General features: G+C 47.0%; 2 protein-coding genes across 2 annotated transcripts; both read right to left on the bottom strand.

Moving 5' to 3' along the window:
• Positions 1-4,132: 4,132 nt before the first annotated feature.
• Positions 4,133-5,478, bottom strand: LOC109767733 (uncharacterized). The gene has a single exon (XM_020326451.4). It carries the CDS (start codon positions 5,402-5,404, stop codon positions 4,529-4,531), a length of 876 nt encoding a protein of 291 aa, XP_020182040.1. The 5' UTR covers positions 5,405-5,478; the 3' UTR covers positions 4,133-4,528.
• A 3,796-nt stretch (positions 5,479-9,274) lies between these two features.
• LOC109767730 (ACT domain-containing protein ACR10) lies at positions 9,275-12,708 on the bottom strand. The gene is made up of 5 exons (XM_020326449.4): positions 11,949-12,708; positions 11,208-11,313; positions 10,337-10,676; positions 9,980-10,264; positions 9,275-9,864 (listed from the first exon to the last, which is right to left on the bottom strand). The coding sequence occupies exons 1-5, from the start codon at positions 12,346-12,348 to the stop codon at positions 9,721-9,723; spliced, it is 1,275 nt and encodes a 424-aa protein (XP_020182038.1). The 5' UTR covers positions 12,349-12,708; the 3' UTR covers positions 9,275-9,720.
• Between the last annotated feature and the right edge of the window lie 1,285 nt (positions 12,709-13,993).

The following is a 13,993-nucleotide window of genomic DNA, read 5'->3' as shown; positions in this document are numbered from 1 at the left end:
TGGTATAATCTTCCAGCTCGGCGGCAAACCATGGCACAAGTCTTTGGCGCTGCTGAAGTAGCAAAAAGCATAAATGAGTTCTTCCACATAATATTTCCAGGAAACAATGGTTTATCATGGTGATCCTGAGTACTACCTCTCTGTTCAACAACTTCTATTTTTTATGGCACGAGTTTATACTGTAGAAAGCTTCTTATAGATGTTATGGTTATTATGGAAACCAAAACTTATTCAACATTGTTGCAGGGAAGCATAGGTTGCTGACAATATCTTTTGTGTGGTGAGTCGTTTCACTAAAGGAAAGCCAGGTCCTTAATTACGTCACCCCTTGAGCCCATATTCGACAATATGCAGCACTATTCATGGAAATAAAATATAATTCATAGTTTACACTGGAATAATTGTGTCCGGAAAGTGTGCCCCTTGTTTAACAGTCTTGTCCATACCCAAGCCATCCAACACTAGACGCTTAGCAGAGGTAATGAAATTGACCAATTATGAGTAATTATTTATTTGAATGCCATTGTATATCAATTAATCATAAATAATTTGTAGGATCAACAAAGCGTTGAAATGATAAGCATATCCATCGATTTGGAGGCAGGCCTGTAGTGTGGTATGTAACTTGAGCCAAGTTAATTAGATGATGCACTTTGATATATTCTGGCCTTTCACCGTTTCTTATATTCCCGGAGATCCGTAACTCCGATTGGGCTGAAATTTGGACACGATTTTTATCCGGATATTGGCTTTCTTGCGGCGAAAGAAGGGCGCCAACCGCCTTATTGGGTGTCCACGAGGGTCAGGAGCGCGCCCACCCCCCCTAGGGCGTGCCCCCTGCCTCATGGCCCCCTCGGGCATCGTCTTGCGTTGATTCTTCTTCCCAAAAATCACATATATTTCAAAAAAAATCCCCGTAAGTTTTTATCCCTTTTGGACTCCGTTTGATATGGATTTTCTACGAAACAAAAAACATGCAACAAACAGGAACTGGCACTGGGCACTGGATCAATATGTTAGTCCCAAAAATAGTATAAAAAGTTGCCAAAAGTATATGAAAGTTGTATAGTATTGGCATGGAACAATAAAAGATTATAGATACGACGAAGACGTATCAAGCCGCTATGGCTGCTCCCTAGTGGAGCTAGTCTGACCTTATGGATGACAATCGGAAAGTCTGCATGCATGTGTCCCTAAGGACCAACACCCCAAATACACACTCGTCGCTGTTGAACCCTTATAATTGATCTGAAGCACATGCAACCGAATCTCTTCACGCACACATGACGAGACATGCTAACCTCGCCACCCCAAGGAGTCAACCGAAATTAACGCCAGAGCTCCATATGACTCCATCCCAAGGGACAACTCGAGAATAATCAAGTCCCAGAAGACAACTCGAAGATGATTTGCAAGAGCGCCACCCTCGTGGGGACTCCCTAACCTACCTATTAGCCGGAGGCGGGGTACCAGGATTCCCCTCTCAGCCATCTGTGTCGAAGCATCCCATCTATAATTCCTTGAAGGCATACAATATGTTTAAGTTTAGTTATGCCACTATTCGCCATTATTTTTCATTTAAGGTTGAAAATCATACGCTATAGGGAACAAATTAAACACCGGGCTCTTTTTGTTATGCATGTACACTCTACAGCTCTCCAAAGATATTAAGAAATACTGAAGTGGCATGAACATATATTAATACACTATATCCATATAAATGAGATAAATTGATTACTTGCTCTGTCCTTTTATTTTACTTATATCTAACATAGTTCAACTAAATGAGTGGTCTTCTTAGCACACAATGTCTCGAACTAAACTGCGACAACAGAAACCTAGCGTAACTTTGATTTTGGATGATGATTTCAAATAGAAAGTTAGCACAACCATGTTTGTGAGGGTAACACTATGATTGTCATGTACAAATTATTAATATTCAAAAACATTCTTAAAAACATTAGCATCATTACTATGTGATTAATTTTGGTAAGTGTAAGAGAAAAACTGTACCAGTTAATATCTCTATTCTTAATGTCTCAGTTGGTAGTCTCGCCTCACATCCTACCACATCCCACCACTCCTATCTTTCGCCCACCTTTCACATCACGTCACAGCAACGTCACATCCGAATGCAACCTTCCAATATATGAATCTTTACCTCTCGACCATTTCGAGACTCCTCATCATGTCCGTGATCTCATTCGGGACTCCGAGCAATCTTCGGTCATCAAATCACATAACTCATAATACAAATCGTCATCGAACGTTAAGCGTGCGGACCCTACGGATTGGAGAACTATGTAGACATGACCGAGACACATCTCCGATTAATAACCAATAGCGGAACCTGGATGCTCATATTGGCTCCTACATATTCTACGAAGATCTCTATAGCGCATAACAACATACGTTGTTCCCTTTGTCGTCGGTATGCTACTTGCCCAAGGTTCGATCGTCGGTATCATCATACCTAGTTCAATCTCGTTACCGGCAAGTCTCTTTACTCGTTCCGTAATGCATCATCCCACAACTAACTCATTAGTCACATTGCTTGCAAGGCTTATAGTGATGTGCATTACCGAGAGGGCCCATAGATACCTCTTGATACACGGAGTGACAAATCCTAATCTCAATCTATGCCAACTCAACAAACACCATCGGAGACACCTGTAGAGCATCTCTATAATCACCCAGTTACGTTGTGACGTTTGATAGCACACTAAGTGTTCCTCCGGTATTCGGGAGTCGCGTAATCTCATAGTCATAGGAACATGTATAAGTCATGAAGAAAGCAATAGCAATAAACTAAACGATCATAGTGCTAAGCTAACGGATGGGTCTTGTCCATCACATCATTCTAATGATGTGATCCCGTTCATCAAATGACAACACAGTCCATGGCTAGGAAACTTAACCATCTTTGATTAACGAGCTAGTAAGTAGAGGCATACTAGGGACACTCTGTTTGTCTATGTATTCACACATGTACTAAGTTTCCGGTTAATATAATTCTAGCATGAATAATAAACATTTAGCATGAATAATAAACATTTAGCATGAATAATAGACATGAGTTGTCATTTGATTACTAGGAGAATGATGTGATTGACTTGACCCATTCCGTTAGCTTAGCACTTGATCGTTTAGTATGTTGCTATTGCTTTCTTCATGACTTATACATGTTCCTATGACTATGAGATTATGCAATTCCCGTTTACCGGAGGAACACTTTGTGTGCTACCAAACATCACAACGTAACTGGGTGATTATAAAGGTGCTCTACAGGTGTCTCCGAAGGTACTTGTTGGGTTGGCGTATTTCGAGATTAGGATTTGTCACTCCGAATTGTCGGAGAGGTATCTCTGGGCCCACTCGGTAATGCACATCACTATAAGCCTTGCAAGCATTGTAACTAATGAGTTAGTTGCGGGATGATGTATTACGGAACGAGTAAATAGACTTGCTGGTAACGAGATTGAACTAGGTATTGAGATACCGACATCGGAAAAGTTCCGAGTGGTTCGGGCATTTTTCCGGAGTACCGGGAGGTTACCGGAACCCCTCGGGAGACGTTATGGGCCTTATGGCTATTCCTCTGCTTCCTCATATAGCCTCTTCCTCTGCTTCCTTATATAGCTATTCTCTCTGTATCGCTTGCTTCTTCTCTTCCACTTGGGCCTTGAACTCTTTTTTTTTTCTTTTTTGAGGATAAAGCCAGTTTATTACTTAAATTTAGCTAACTTGTGAGCTTCTAAATTAACTAGACGACTTTGGAAAATAAAATTATAGGAGAAATGTGCTGCTCTCGCCTTGACTTCACTAACAATAACTCGGTAAGACCCCTGAATTCCTTTGGCAATGTCCCCAATAACTTGCTTCACGACAAAACGTTGAAGATCAGGATCTTCAGCGAGGTCAATTGCTTCACGACATGCAATGGACTCTAAGTGTAGCTGGGTCCCATATTCCTTCAATAACCAAAGCTGAGCTACTGACAATAAAGCTGAGCGAATCAACAAGGTTGAATAGCCAGTGCAAAAAATTATATACCAGTGCAAAAGTAAGTCTTAAGTTTATTCTAAAAATACTGTTGGTAGCCACACTCACATAAACTGATTAAGGACTCATCTGCTAGAACACATATATATACAACCATTTGATTTGATGGAAATGTAAACCGGCAGCTAAATTTAACTTGCAACAAACTACTAGTGCATCAACCACACGAAGCACAATTTCCGCAACAACAAAAAAAAAACCACACGAAGCACAAGACACCATTAGCTCTAGGCGCTAATTGTCCAACCAACTACACTAGGTACATCATCAGGCACCAACTTGAAACTACTTTTACTGCATTGCAAATCGGACCTCCATGGAGACCGGCACCACCACCAAAAGTAAGTCCGGACTAAACCACGCATGCATGCATGCCTGCCACGGAGACACAAGACTAAACTTAAACTAACTACTAGTAGAACAATGCACCCTGCTGCAAGCCCTGCTTCTGACGTGCATGTACACTTCAGGAGGACGTGTACATGGTGACGGCCTTGGTGCCCTCGGAGATGGCGTGCTTGGCGAGCTCGCCGGGGAGCACCAGGCGCACCGCGTTCTGCACGTCGCGGGAGGTGAGCGTGGCGCGCCCCGCGTACTGCGTCAGCCGCGACGCCTCCGTGGCCAGCCGCTCGAACATGTCCGCCATCATCATGTCCAGCGCCTGCATCGTCTTCCCCGACGCGCCCAGGTCCGGGTGCACCTGCTTCAGCACCCGGTACACGTACGCCTTGTACCCCATGTCCACCGTGTTCCCTCCCAGCCGACGCCGACGCCGCCCGCCCTTCTTCCCCGCCGCCGCGGACAGCTTCTTCCTTGCTGCGGCCTCCGCCTTGCGCGTCTTGGCCTTGCCCTCGCCCCTGGACCTCTTCTGCGTCGGCGTCTCGGGGCCCTCCGGCTTGTTAGGCTCAGCGCCGTCCTGCTCCTCCTGCGGCCTCTTCTTGGTGGTCTCGTCGCCCTGGTACGCGTAGGGCTCCTCCTGCGTCTCCTGGCTCTGCAGCGACGCCGGCGTCTTGCTGCCGCCTTTCTTGCGCTGCTGCTCCTCTTCCGGCGAGACCGGCACCACCACCAGCGGCGCGGCCGGCGACTTGGCGTTGGCGGCGCCCCTCTTGGAGGCGGGCTGCTTCTTGGCGCCGGCGGTGGGCTGGGCATCCGGGGTGGTGACGACCTCGACGTGCACGTCGCGGGAGCGGGAGACGTCGACGACCTCCGGCTGCAGGTCGGCGGAGTCGGGCTGGGACTGGGAGGCGGGGAGGATGGTGGTGGCGACCTCCACGGTCTCCTCCACCACCTTGGTCTTGACGACGGAGCTCACCACCTTGCTGCCGCGGCGCTTCGGAGCCATGGCTACTCTTCCTACCGCTTTGCTAGTGTGGACTGTGGAGTGTACTGGGACTGAGAGTGAGGTGAAGTGGGTTGCACAAGTGTGTTGGACGAAGTGAGCCTGGCAGCTCGTGTACTTATGGAGGAAGGCGGGAGGGGCACGTGTAGGGTGGTCGGACACGCGGCAGGCATGAGACCGGCGACGTGGTAACACGCGGAGGGAGGCGGTAAGAAACTGTTACTAGAGTACAGTGAGCATAGGGTTTTCCACCACCTTGGGCTCTGTGTGTGGCCGCTCCCAGCTGCATTGCGTTGCATGGCATGCACGGTGGCCTCTTTCTGGAACTTGCCTTCAACAAGAGCAGCACGGGGGAGCAATTCAAATCTTTGAGTGGGGTGAATTAATTTTGATTTGGACGTGGCTAGATCTCAGTCGACTGAGATTTAACCCAGTCTAAGTCAAGTAATATAACTAACATGCAAAAGAGAAAAGAAAATTTTGCACGAATCTCAATGTAACAAGATTATAGCATCGACTGAGACTTAGTAATTAGGCTCATCTCATTTTTATTTTTATTTTTTCTATATTTTCTTGGTTTTCCAGAATAACTACCACAGCGAAAGCGAGCGGCTGCTGCCTTGGGGCCTGTCTTGAGGACGAGACACCGAGCTGCACTGCACTGCATGCAGGAACGAGCATAGTTTTGACCGGACGGACACGCGGCGTAGGGAACACCGTACCGGCGACGTGGTAAACTCTCCGTATGCACCTGCATGTCACAGTGTTTTTGTGGGTGCTCTCTGCTCCACTTTTCAGGTCCCTGCGTTTTGATGGCAAGAGACATCCAGCGACTCTTTCAATTTTAAATGGACACAATCTCTCCAGCGTTACACGTGTGCAACCAGTCAGAGAGTAAACATCCGGTTTTATTTCTAAAATCGGTACCTAGCCGATCCACAATAATCATTAGTAGAGGAAAAATAATCCTCGGTCGCACCTCCCGCCCTCTATATTTACTCCACAGCTCGGCGACCAACTAAAAAATCGCCACTCGTCTCTCCGCCTCATTTCCTCTTATCCTCCCCCGTCCCTGTAGCCGGTGACACCACCCCCCGCCCCCTCCTTCCAATGGCCGGACCCCATGGCCGCCGCGCCTCTTCAAGCGGGTCCTCCTCAACCCGCCGCCGCCCCACTTATGCGGCCCCCGCCAACCGCATCTCCAACTTCCCCGATCCTCCTCCGCCGCGGCAGAAATACCTCGGCGTCCGCAAACGGTCATGGGGATGTGGGTGGTAGAGATAACAGACCACGAGACCCACACCAAAAAGTGGTTCGTCCATCCACATAGCGGAGCTCGCCACGCTCGAATACGACCGGTGGCAAGTCCGGTTCCACGGCGCGGCGGCGCCTAAACTTCCAGGAAGGGACGGCTCCCGTCAACCTCGTCCCGCCGTCGCACGGAGTGGTGAATGCGGCCATGGCTCGGGGGAGGGGGGCAGGAGGCGAGGGAGCGCCTCGAGGCGGAGGCCGGCGCCGAGAAGTACATGGCGGACCTCCGTCGTCAGTACCCTGAGCTTGTGGAGGCGAAGCAGGTGATCTCAGATTCTTTCCGGAAATCGGACCGACCGACTGTAGAGATGTCGTAGGAAGGTCGACCCCAAGCCAGCCATCGTAGTCGCCGCGGAACTCGGTTTCTTTTCGGGATCGGACCGATCGACTGCAGAGATGTTATAGGAAGGTCGACCCCAAGCCAGCCATCGCGGTCGCCGCGGAACCTGATTTCTTTCCGGAATCGGACCGATCGACTACAGAGATGTCGTAGGAAGGTCGACCCCAAGCCAGCCAACGCGGTTGCCGCGGAACCCAAGCCAGCCATCGCGGTCGCCGCGGAACCTGATTTCTTTCCGGAATCGGACCGATCGACTGCAGAGATGTCGTAGGAAGGTCGACCCCAAGCCAGCCATCGCGGTCGCCGTGTAACCTGATTTATTTCCGGTATCGCACCGATCGACCACAGAGATGTCGTAGGAAGGTCGACCCCAAGCCATCCATCGCGGTCGCCATGGAACCTGATTTCTTTCCGGAATCGCACCGATTGACTACAGAGATGTCGTAGGAAGGTCAACCCCAAGCCAGCCATTGCGATCACCGCCGAACTCTGTTTCTTTCCGGAATCGGACCGACCGACTGCAAAGATGTTGTAGGAAGGTCGACCCCAAGCCAGCCATCGTGGTCGCCGCGAAACTTGATTTCTTTTCGGAATCGGACCGATCGACTGCAGAGATGTTATAGGAAGGTCGACCCCAAGCCAGCCATCGTGGTCACCGCGGAACCTGATTTCTTTATAGGAAGATCTTAATGGAGCATCAGTGGTGCCTTCATAGCACTTGATTTATGTGCTTTAATCATGTTCGTTTGAATTTTTAGTTCATTTGGAGCATATGTTGTGGTTGAATATGAATGGTTTAAGTTTGAGAATGTCAAATTTGTTATGCATTTGAATTGTGTGCACTTCACTATTCAAGTTTTTGGTTTGGTGTTCCGTAAGTTTGGAAATGTGGGGGGGGGGGGGGGGGGGGGGGGGGATGGCCCAAGTGGCGCGTGATGTTTACATAAGAGTTAATAGGTGGGGGAATCTTATTCCCTGCATAGGTCGAACAACTGACAACCAAACACGCTCTCCTCCCCACTAGCTACGTGTTTTTGACCGGCCCAAGTAGCGCAAATCACACTTTCGGATTTGGGAAGGAAGGTCTAGAACCTTCCTAGACCTTCTTCCGTTTTTTTCCCTTATTTTTTTATGTTTTTTATTTTCATTTTTAATTTCCGTTTCCTTTTCCTGTTTTTTCTTTTTTTCCTTCTTTGTTTTTTCTATTCTAATTTTCCTTTTCATTTCACGGCCATTTTTGTTCATTGAGTTAAAAAATGTTCATCAAATATTGTTTTTGAAAATATGAATATATTTAACATTTTTACAATTCACAATTTTTTTAAGATGACAATTTTTTTGAATTTTGCAACCTTTTGAAAACCATGAATATTTGCGAACATTTTTAAAATCTGGGAACATTTTTCAAAATCATGAATTGTTTGTATTCATGAACTTTTTTAAAATTTCACAACATTTTTCAAATTTGTAAACAGTTTTAAATTGGAGAATATTTCGAACGCACGAACATTTTTAGATTCATGAAGATTTTGAAATTCAATTTTATTTGAATTCCTGATCATTTTTTAATGAAGAAAAGAAACAGAAAATATGGAATCAGAAATAAAAAAACAGGGTACCCCGCCCCCGCATTGGCCATCCCAGAGTCGCGCCTGGGCGAGCGAGGGGTTCTATGTCAGCTTAGTGTAGTCTATTGGCTGCTATGTCTTTGTATATAGTGCTTAGTGGTTCGAAAATACCAAACGGAGACCAACTCCATGGATGCCTTTATTTGAACACTTTAAAATTCAAATTTTTCAGTTTCCAAAAATTCTAAAAATAAATACATATATACCTAGATACATAATGTACATATGTGCAAATTTTCAGGTCGAAATGCATTAAAATGTGAGCTACACAAAAAAGACAAAATCTGGAGCCTTTTAGCATATGTACTGTTCATCTATAAAGTCCATGATTTTGTTTATTTTGTACAGCTCGTAATTCAAGGTATTTCATCCTGAAATCTTTCACGCATACACACGCATACACTTTACATCCTTGCGTACATGTGTATTTTTTCAGAATTTTTTGAAACTAAAATTTATGAATTTGAATTATTCAAAATAAAGGGCTCCGTGGAAATTTTTTGAAACTAAAATTCTTGCATCACAAAACTGTCAAGTTTGTATAGATGGTATATGACTCCATTTTCGTAATGAAAAAGAGAGCAATGTGACCCCTTTCATAAAATAAAATAAAATAAGAAAATCAGCAAGCATTGCCAACTATTAATAGTATTGTCGGAACCACTTGCTTAACTTGCCCTACTGTGCTAATCACTAGCTAATACTAGTGCACCAGCTGAGCTGGGCAAAGATACACTACATACCTCAGACCCAACAACACTGGTCTATCAATGTATCATCATTTCATTGCCTAGCAACAACACAAGGCAAGTATGACTTCTTCGTAGTATTTCAGACTGATGCAGAGTGACCTAACTATCCAGTGAACAGCAACCTGAAACCACTTAATTTACATCAGCAGCAGCAGCCATCAACATCCCTCCCTATGTACAACGAGTCGATGGCACCTACTTACACAAAACAAACAAATGAAGCCGGTCTCTGTCTTTTGCAACAAGACTGAATGTCAAGGAAGAGGCATGGTGAGACCAGTCGGTCAGTCAGTCCCAGCCCATGAGCATGTTGGTGACGCCGTCGACGATCTTGCTCCGCACCGAGCACGAGAGCTCGTGGTCGTCCTCCCCCAGGTGCACCCTGTACACCTCCCACTCTCTATCATCCACCACATGCCTTCCAATCTCGGCCTACAGACCATTCATCAAAGAAATGTTTGGTTATGTCTATGAACAACTGATCGATAAGAGCGAGGTGTGTAGTTGTCAGATAGGAATGAACATGGTGGACACACGATTTCATTACCAAGAAGACTCGTCTATGGAGGTTCTTGAGCGCGAGCGTGATGTCGTAGAACACCAGCGGTCTGCCCTTCCCGGACACCTCCACCGGGTTCGCCACCAGCAGCTCCGCGTCGGGGCCCCGGTTCACCAGCGCCACGCGGAGCGGCCGCAGCAGCTCCGTCCTCAGCCGAGAGCACATCGTCCTCTGTTTCTGCTGGTCAAGTATCTTTTTCCCGTCCGACTGCACCGCGAAAAGGTCCACCTCGCACCGGCCCTTCTGGCCCGCGTAGAACCGACCATACGAAATCTGACAGCAAACTAGTCTGAATACATCTCCCAAAGAAATAAAACAAAAATGTACTTCTATATACTGAATTACCTGGATGTTGCAGTCCTTGACTGTTCTCATGATGTCGTACAGGAGGCCCTTGTGGTCGCCGCACTGGATCTGAATCAGGGTATGCGCGGGGCTGAGGGAGTTGTCCATTGTGACCGACAGTCTACTGTCAGACCTCGAGCGGCTCGACTGCTCCTCAATGACATCAACCTCGCTGAACATCTGCTCCAGGACAAGAGGCGACAACAACGCTGAAGCTTGGAGGCAAGAAGACATGTCCTCCGTCGCGGATTCTATTTCACAACTCGTCACCGAGTCACCTAAGACGCTCTGCAGCTTTTCGTAGGCCTCTTCCCTCCTGCTCTTTGTGTGTAGAAGTTCCCTGAAATCATTGCACGAGGTATCCGTTCATCTACTACCTTCACAAAGGTATGTCATACTTATATTTGAAATGATGGACCTTAGTTACTAAACATAAGCCATGTAGATTCTGTATTTCAAATGATGGACCTTAGTAAACATAAACTACAGAGCTGAAGATTACCTAATAAACTATGATAGAAAACATGACTGAACAACTTCATACTGCTCAGAGCAATTAACGAGTTATAGAGGATCATATGCTCTCATGATAATATCGCAAGAAGGTTAATTATGCATATCCCAAGACAATACGATATCCCTTGAGAAAAATGAACACTGTTCAACCAGCAGGTTGCAAAAAGTCAATAAAGAAAAGGTTGGAACAATACTTTCTTATGGGATTGACAAACAAAATAACCTATGGGGGGCATCGAAAATAATGTATGAGGAGATAAGAAATGGACCATATGCTCACATCATAATATCGCTAGGAAAATTATAAACAAAAGGGCCTATATGAGGCACATATAAGAGGAGATAAGAAACGGACCTAGCATCGGTGATGAAGAAAAGGTCCATGACTCTGCCGTCGGGCGTGGTGGAGACCTTGACCCTCCTAATCGTAAGCTCCATTTCGCACAGCACGCATGTCACGTCTGCAAAAGACATAATTCCCAGCAGGCAGGTCTGGATTAGACATTTCTTTGTTACACATTCTGAATCCTGTCATGCTCTTGCACTAGAAAAACATTTCTACAACATGTCCATTAAGACCTCCAAGTGAGGACTACACATCCTAAATTCTTACAATTATCATATACTAGGAAATACCAGGGTCACAAGAATTGAGGTGCCAAACAATATTAGTTGACTGACAAGAATACGCATCGATTATATCGCAGCAGATAAACATGTGAATTCCTCCGGTTGCGTATGTGAGCGGTCTACCAGGAGACTAATGAATGATAGTCTCACAAGAAACCATAGAAGAAAGTCAGTCAACAGTCAATGTAATCCGGAGGGCTCGGCTGTCCGATCAGCGAAGAAAACACATGTTTTCTTCAGTCAGTCAGTCAGTAATATCATACACTAGTTCCAAACAAAATACTAGTAATTCTTGTAAAACGGCATCGACATGGACAGCATGGATCAAGCAGTACCTAGAAAGAAGCTGCGCGGAAATTGAGTTAACCAATTAGGCACTTTGTTGACAAACACACACAGCATCTACAGTAATAATCAGAAGCAGACACGATAGGAGAGGTGGTTAACGGAAGAAATCTAGTATTACCGTGCAGGAGGCCCATCCGGTCGTAGCAGCAGAACTTGAGCAGGAACACCTGGGGCTCTCCGGCGGGCTCCTGGAGGCCGGCGGCGGCGAGGTAGGCGCTGTCGACTCCGAAGGGCGCGGGGACGGGGCAGAGGTCGACGAGGCGCTCCTTGAGGAGGTCCCAGGCGACGGGGGGCCGGCCCCGGCGCGAGGCGGCGACCCAGAGCACGATGTAGCACCAGCGGCCGTCGGTGCTCATGTCGCCCTTGAGGACGTTGAGGCCGAAGAGGAGGACGAGGCGGCAGAGGTCGCAGCCCAGGCCGGTCTTGTCGGGGCAGCTCACGGTGACCACGGTGGGGTCGCCGGCGCTGTCCCCGTGCACGATTTGGACCACCTCGTCGCTCGGGCTCGGGATCCCCATCCCTCTCGCTGTCTCTCTTGGCGAGAGATGGAATCGAAAATCGAAAATCAAATCTTTGGGCTGGTTCGGTTGGTTGCTCGGGCCGTCCGTCCCTACTCGCTAGTTAGTAGGGAGGCCGGTATGGGGTGTGGTCGGGGTGCGGGGACGAGGAATTGGGGGTGGATGCGGCGGCGGCGGCGAAATTGGATCTTTTGCCGAGCTTGTCTTGTGTTGGTGGGCGTGGCCGGCCGGAGGCGGAGGGGAAGGGGAAGGGGACGAGGAATCTTGGGGACTGGATTCCTCCCAGGCTCTTGGTCTTGGCATAATAATCTGAGTGAGGATGGCAAAGATACGGCCGGGAGGGAGGGTATTATCCTTCTTGTACTATGTACGTATAAACAAAACGGAATCGTAGTGTACGTGTATGGTGCAACCAAGAGGTCACATGCATAACACCAGCATCCTCCAACACATCAGTGAATTATGCTACATGCCTTTCCATTTTTCTTTAGGAAAAATCTTTCATCATTTTTCATAGCAGCATGAGGAACACTAGGAATAACAAAAATTACAATCAGGTGCACGGACCACTAACGAGCATTGGAGCGAATCGAAGGCGCGCCTATGTCATGACCTCTTCCTCACCTGACCCGAACAAATCTTATCGTAGTGGACGACCAGAGAGCGGTTGTTGTAAGGTCTCACAGCACCAGCGCACGAGAGCAACAACCGCGCCGACGAAAAGAATCGTAGTACACAATCAGGTGCATATAACTTGTAGACACACGAATGTAGACGAACGAAGACTAGATCCAAATAGATCCATCAAAGACAATCGCTGATTGAGTCTAATAGGTCCACCTGAGACACACCTTCACACATCCTCCAATGATACTAGACAAACTGTACGAACAAGGGTTGGATGGAGAGAACCTTATTTAATCTTCGGTGAGCCGTCGCCGCCTCCTCCTTGCTCAAAACAAACCCTAAATAAATATAAAAGACACCTAAAAGCGGAGCAGGAGCCCTCCAAACGCCCTAAGGCCATAGGAGACCTCGCGGTGGCGCCAACAGGAGGCAACGAAGCCGTAATTGCCCCAGAGTCGCGACAGGCACATCAATTAATCATGTTACTAAAACGTCCAACGTTTGTAACAGGTATATATGACCAAACCAAATCAAATCAAATATGACCAAAACCTCAACTAAATCAAAAAAATTCATGTGCTTCCCTACCCATGCATACTCAATCAAATCAGATGGTATCAAAGCCTCAAATAAATCTAAAATTTCCTCGTCTTCCTCTATCCATGCTAAAATCAAATCAAATCGTATCAAAATCTAGAATACGGTGGACGTATAGGTCGGACACAAATGATGTTGAAGCACTAAAATATGTATACCCCCATTGTCACGTACTTGCATATTTTTTGAACCTAGTACCATCGAAGTCGCTCACATACATGAGACACTCATCCCTATGAATGCACGTACACACACCCTACCTCTACGAGCACCTCCGAGAGATTGAGCTAGCATAGCATCTTGAGATTTTACGAAGTCATCACAGGCGGCTCGCAGTCGACAGGAATGTCTCACATACTGACAATTAGAGCATTTGCAGCCGGACACCTCAAACCAGCCTCATACGCCCGGACGGCCCGCC

The sequence above is a fragment of the Aegilops tauschii genome, chromosome 4 (assembly GCF_002575655.3).
Source record: "Aegilops tauschii subsp. strangulata cultivar AL8/78 chromosome 4, Aet v6.0, whole genome shotgun sequence".
Taxonomy (NCBI): Eukaryota; Viridiplantae; Streptophyta; class Magnoliopsida; order Poales; family Poaceae; genus Aegilops; species Aegilops tauschii.
Note: the sequence above shows the minus strand (reverse complement) of the source record. Positions and strands in the feature narration are given on the sequence as shown.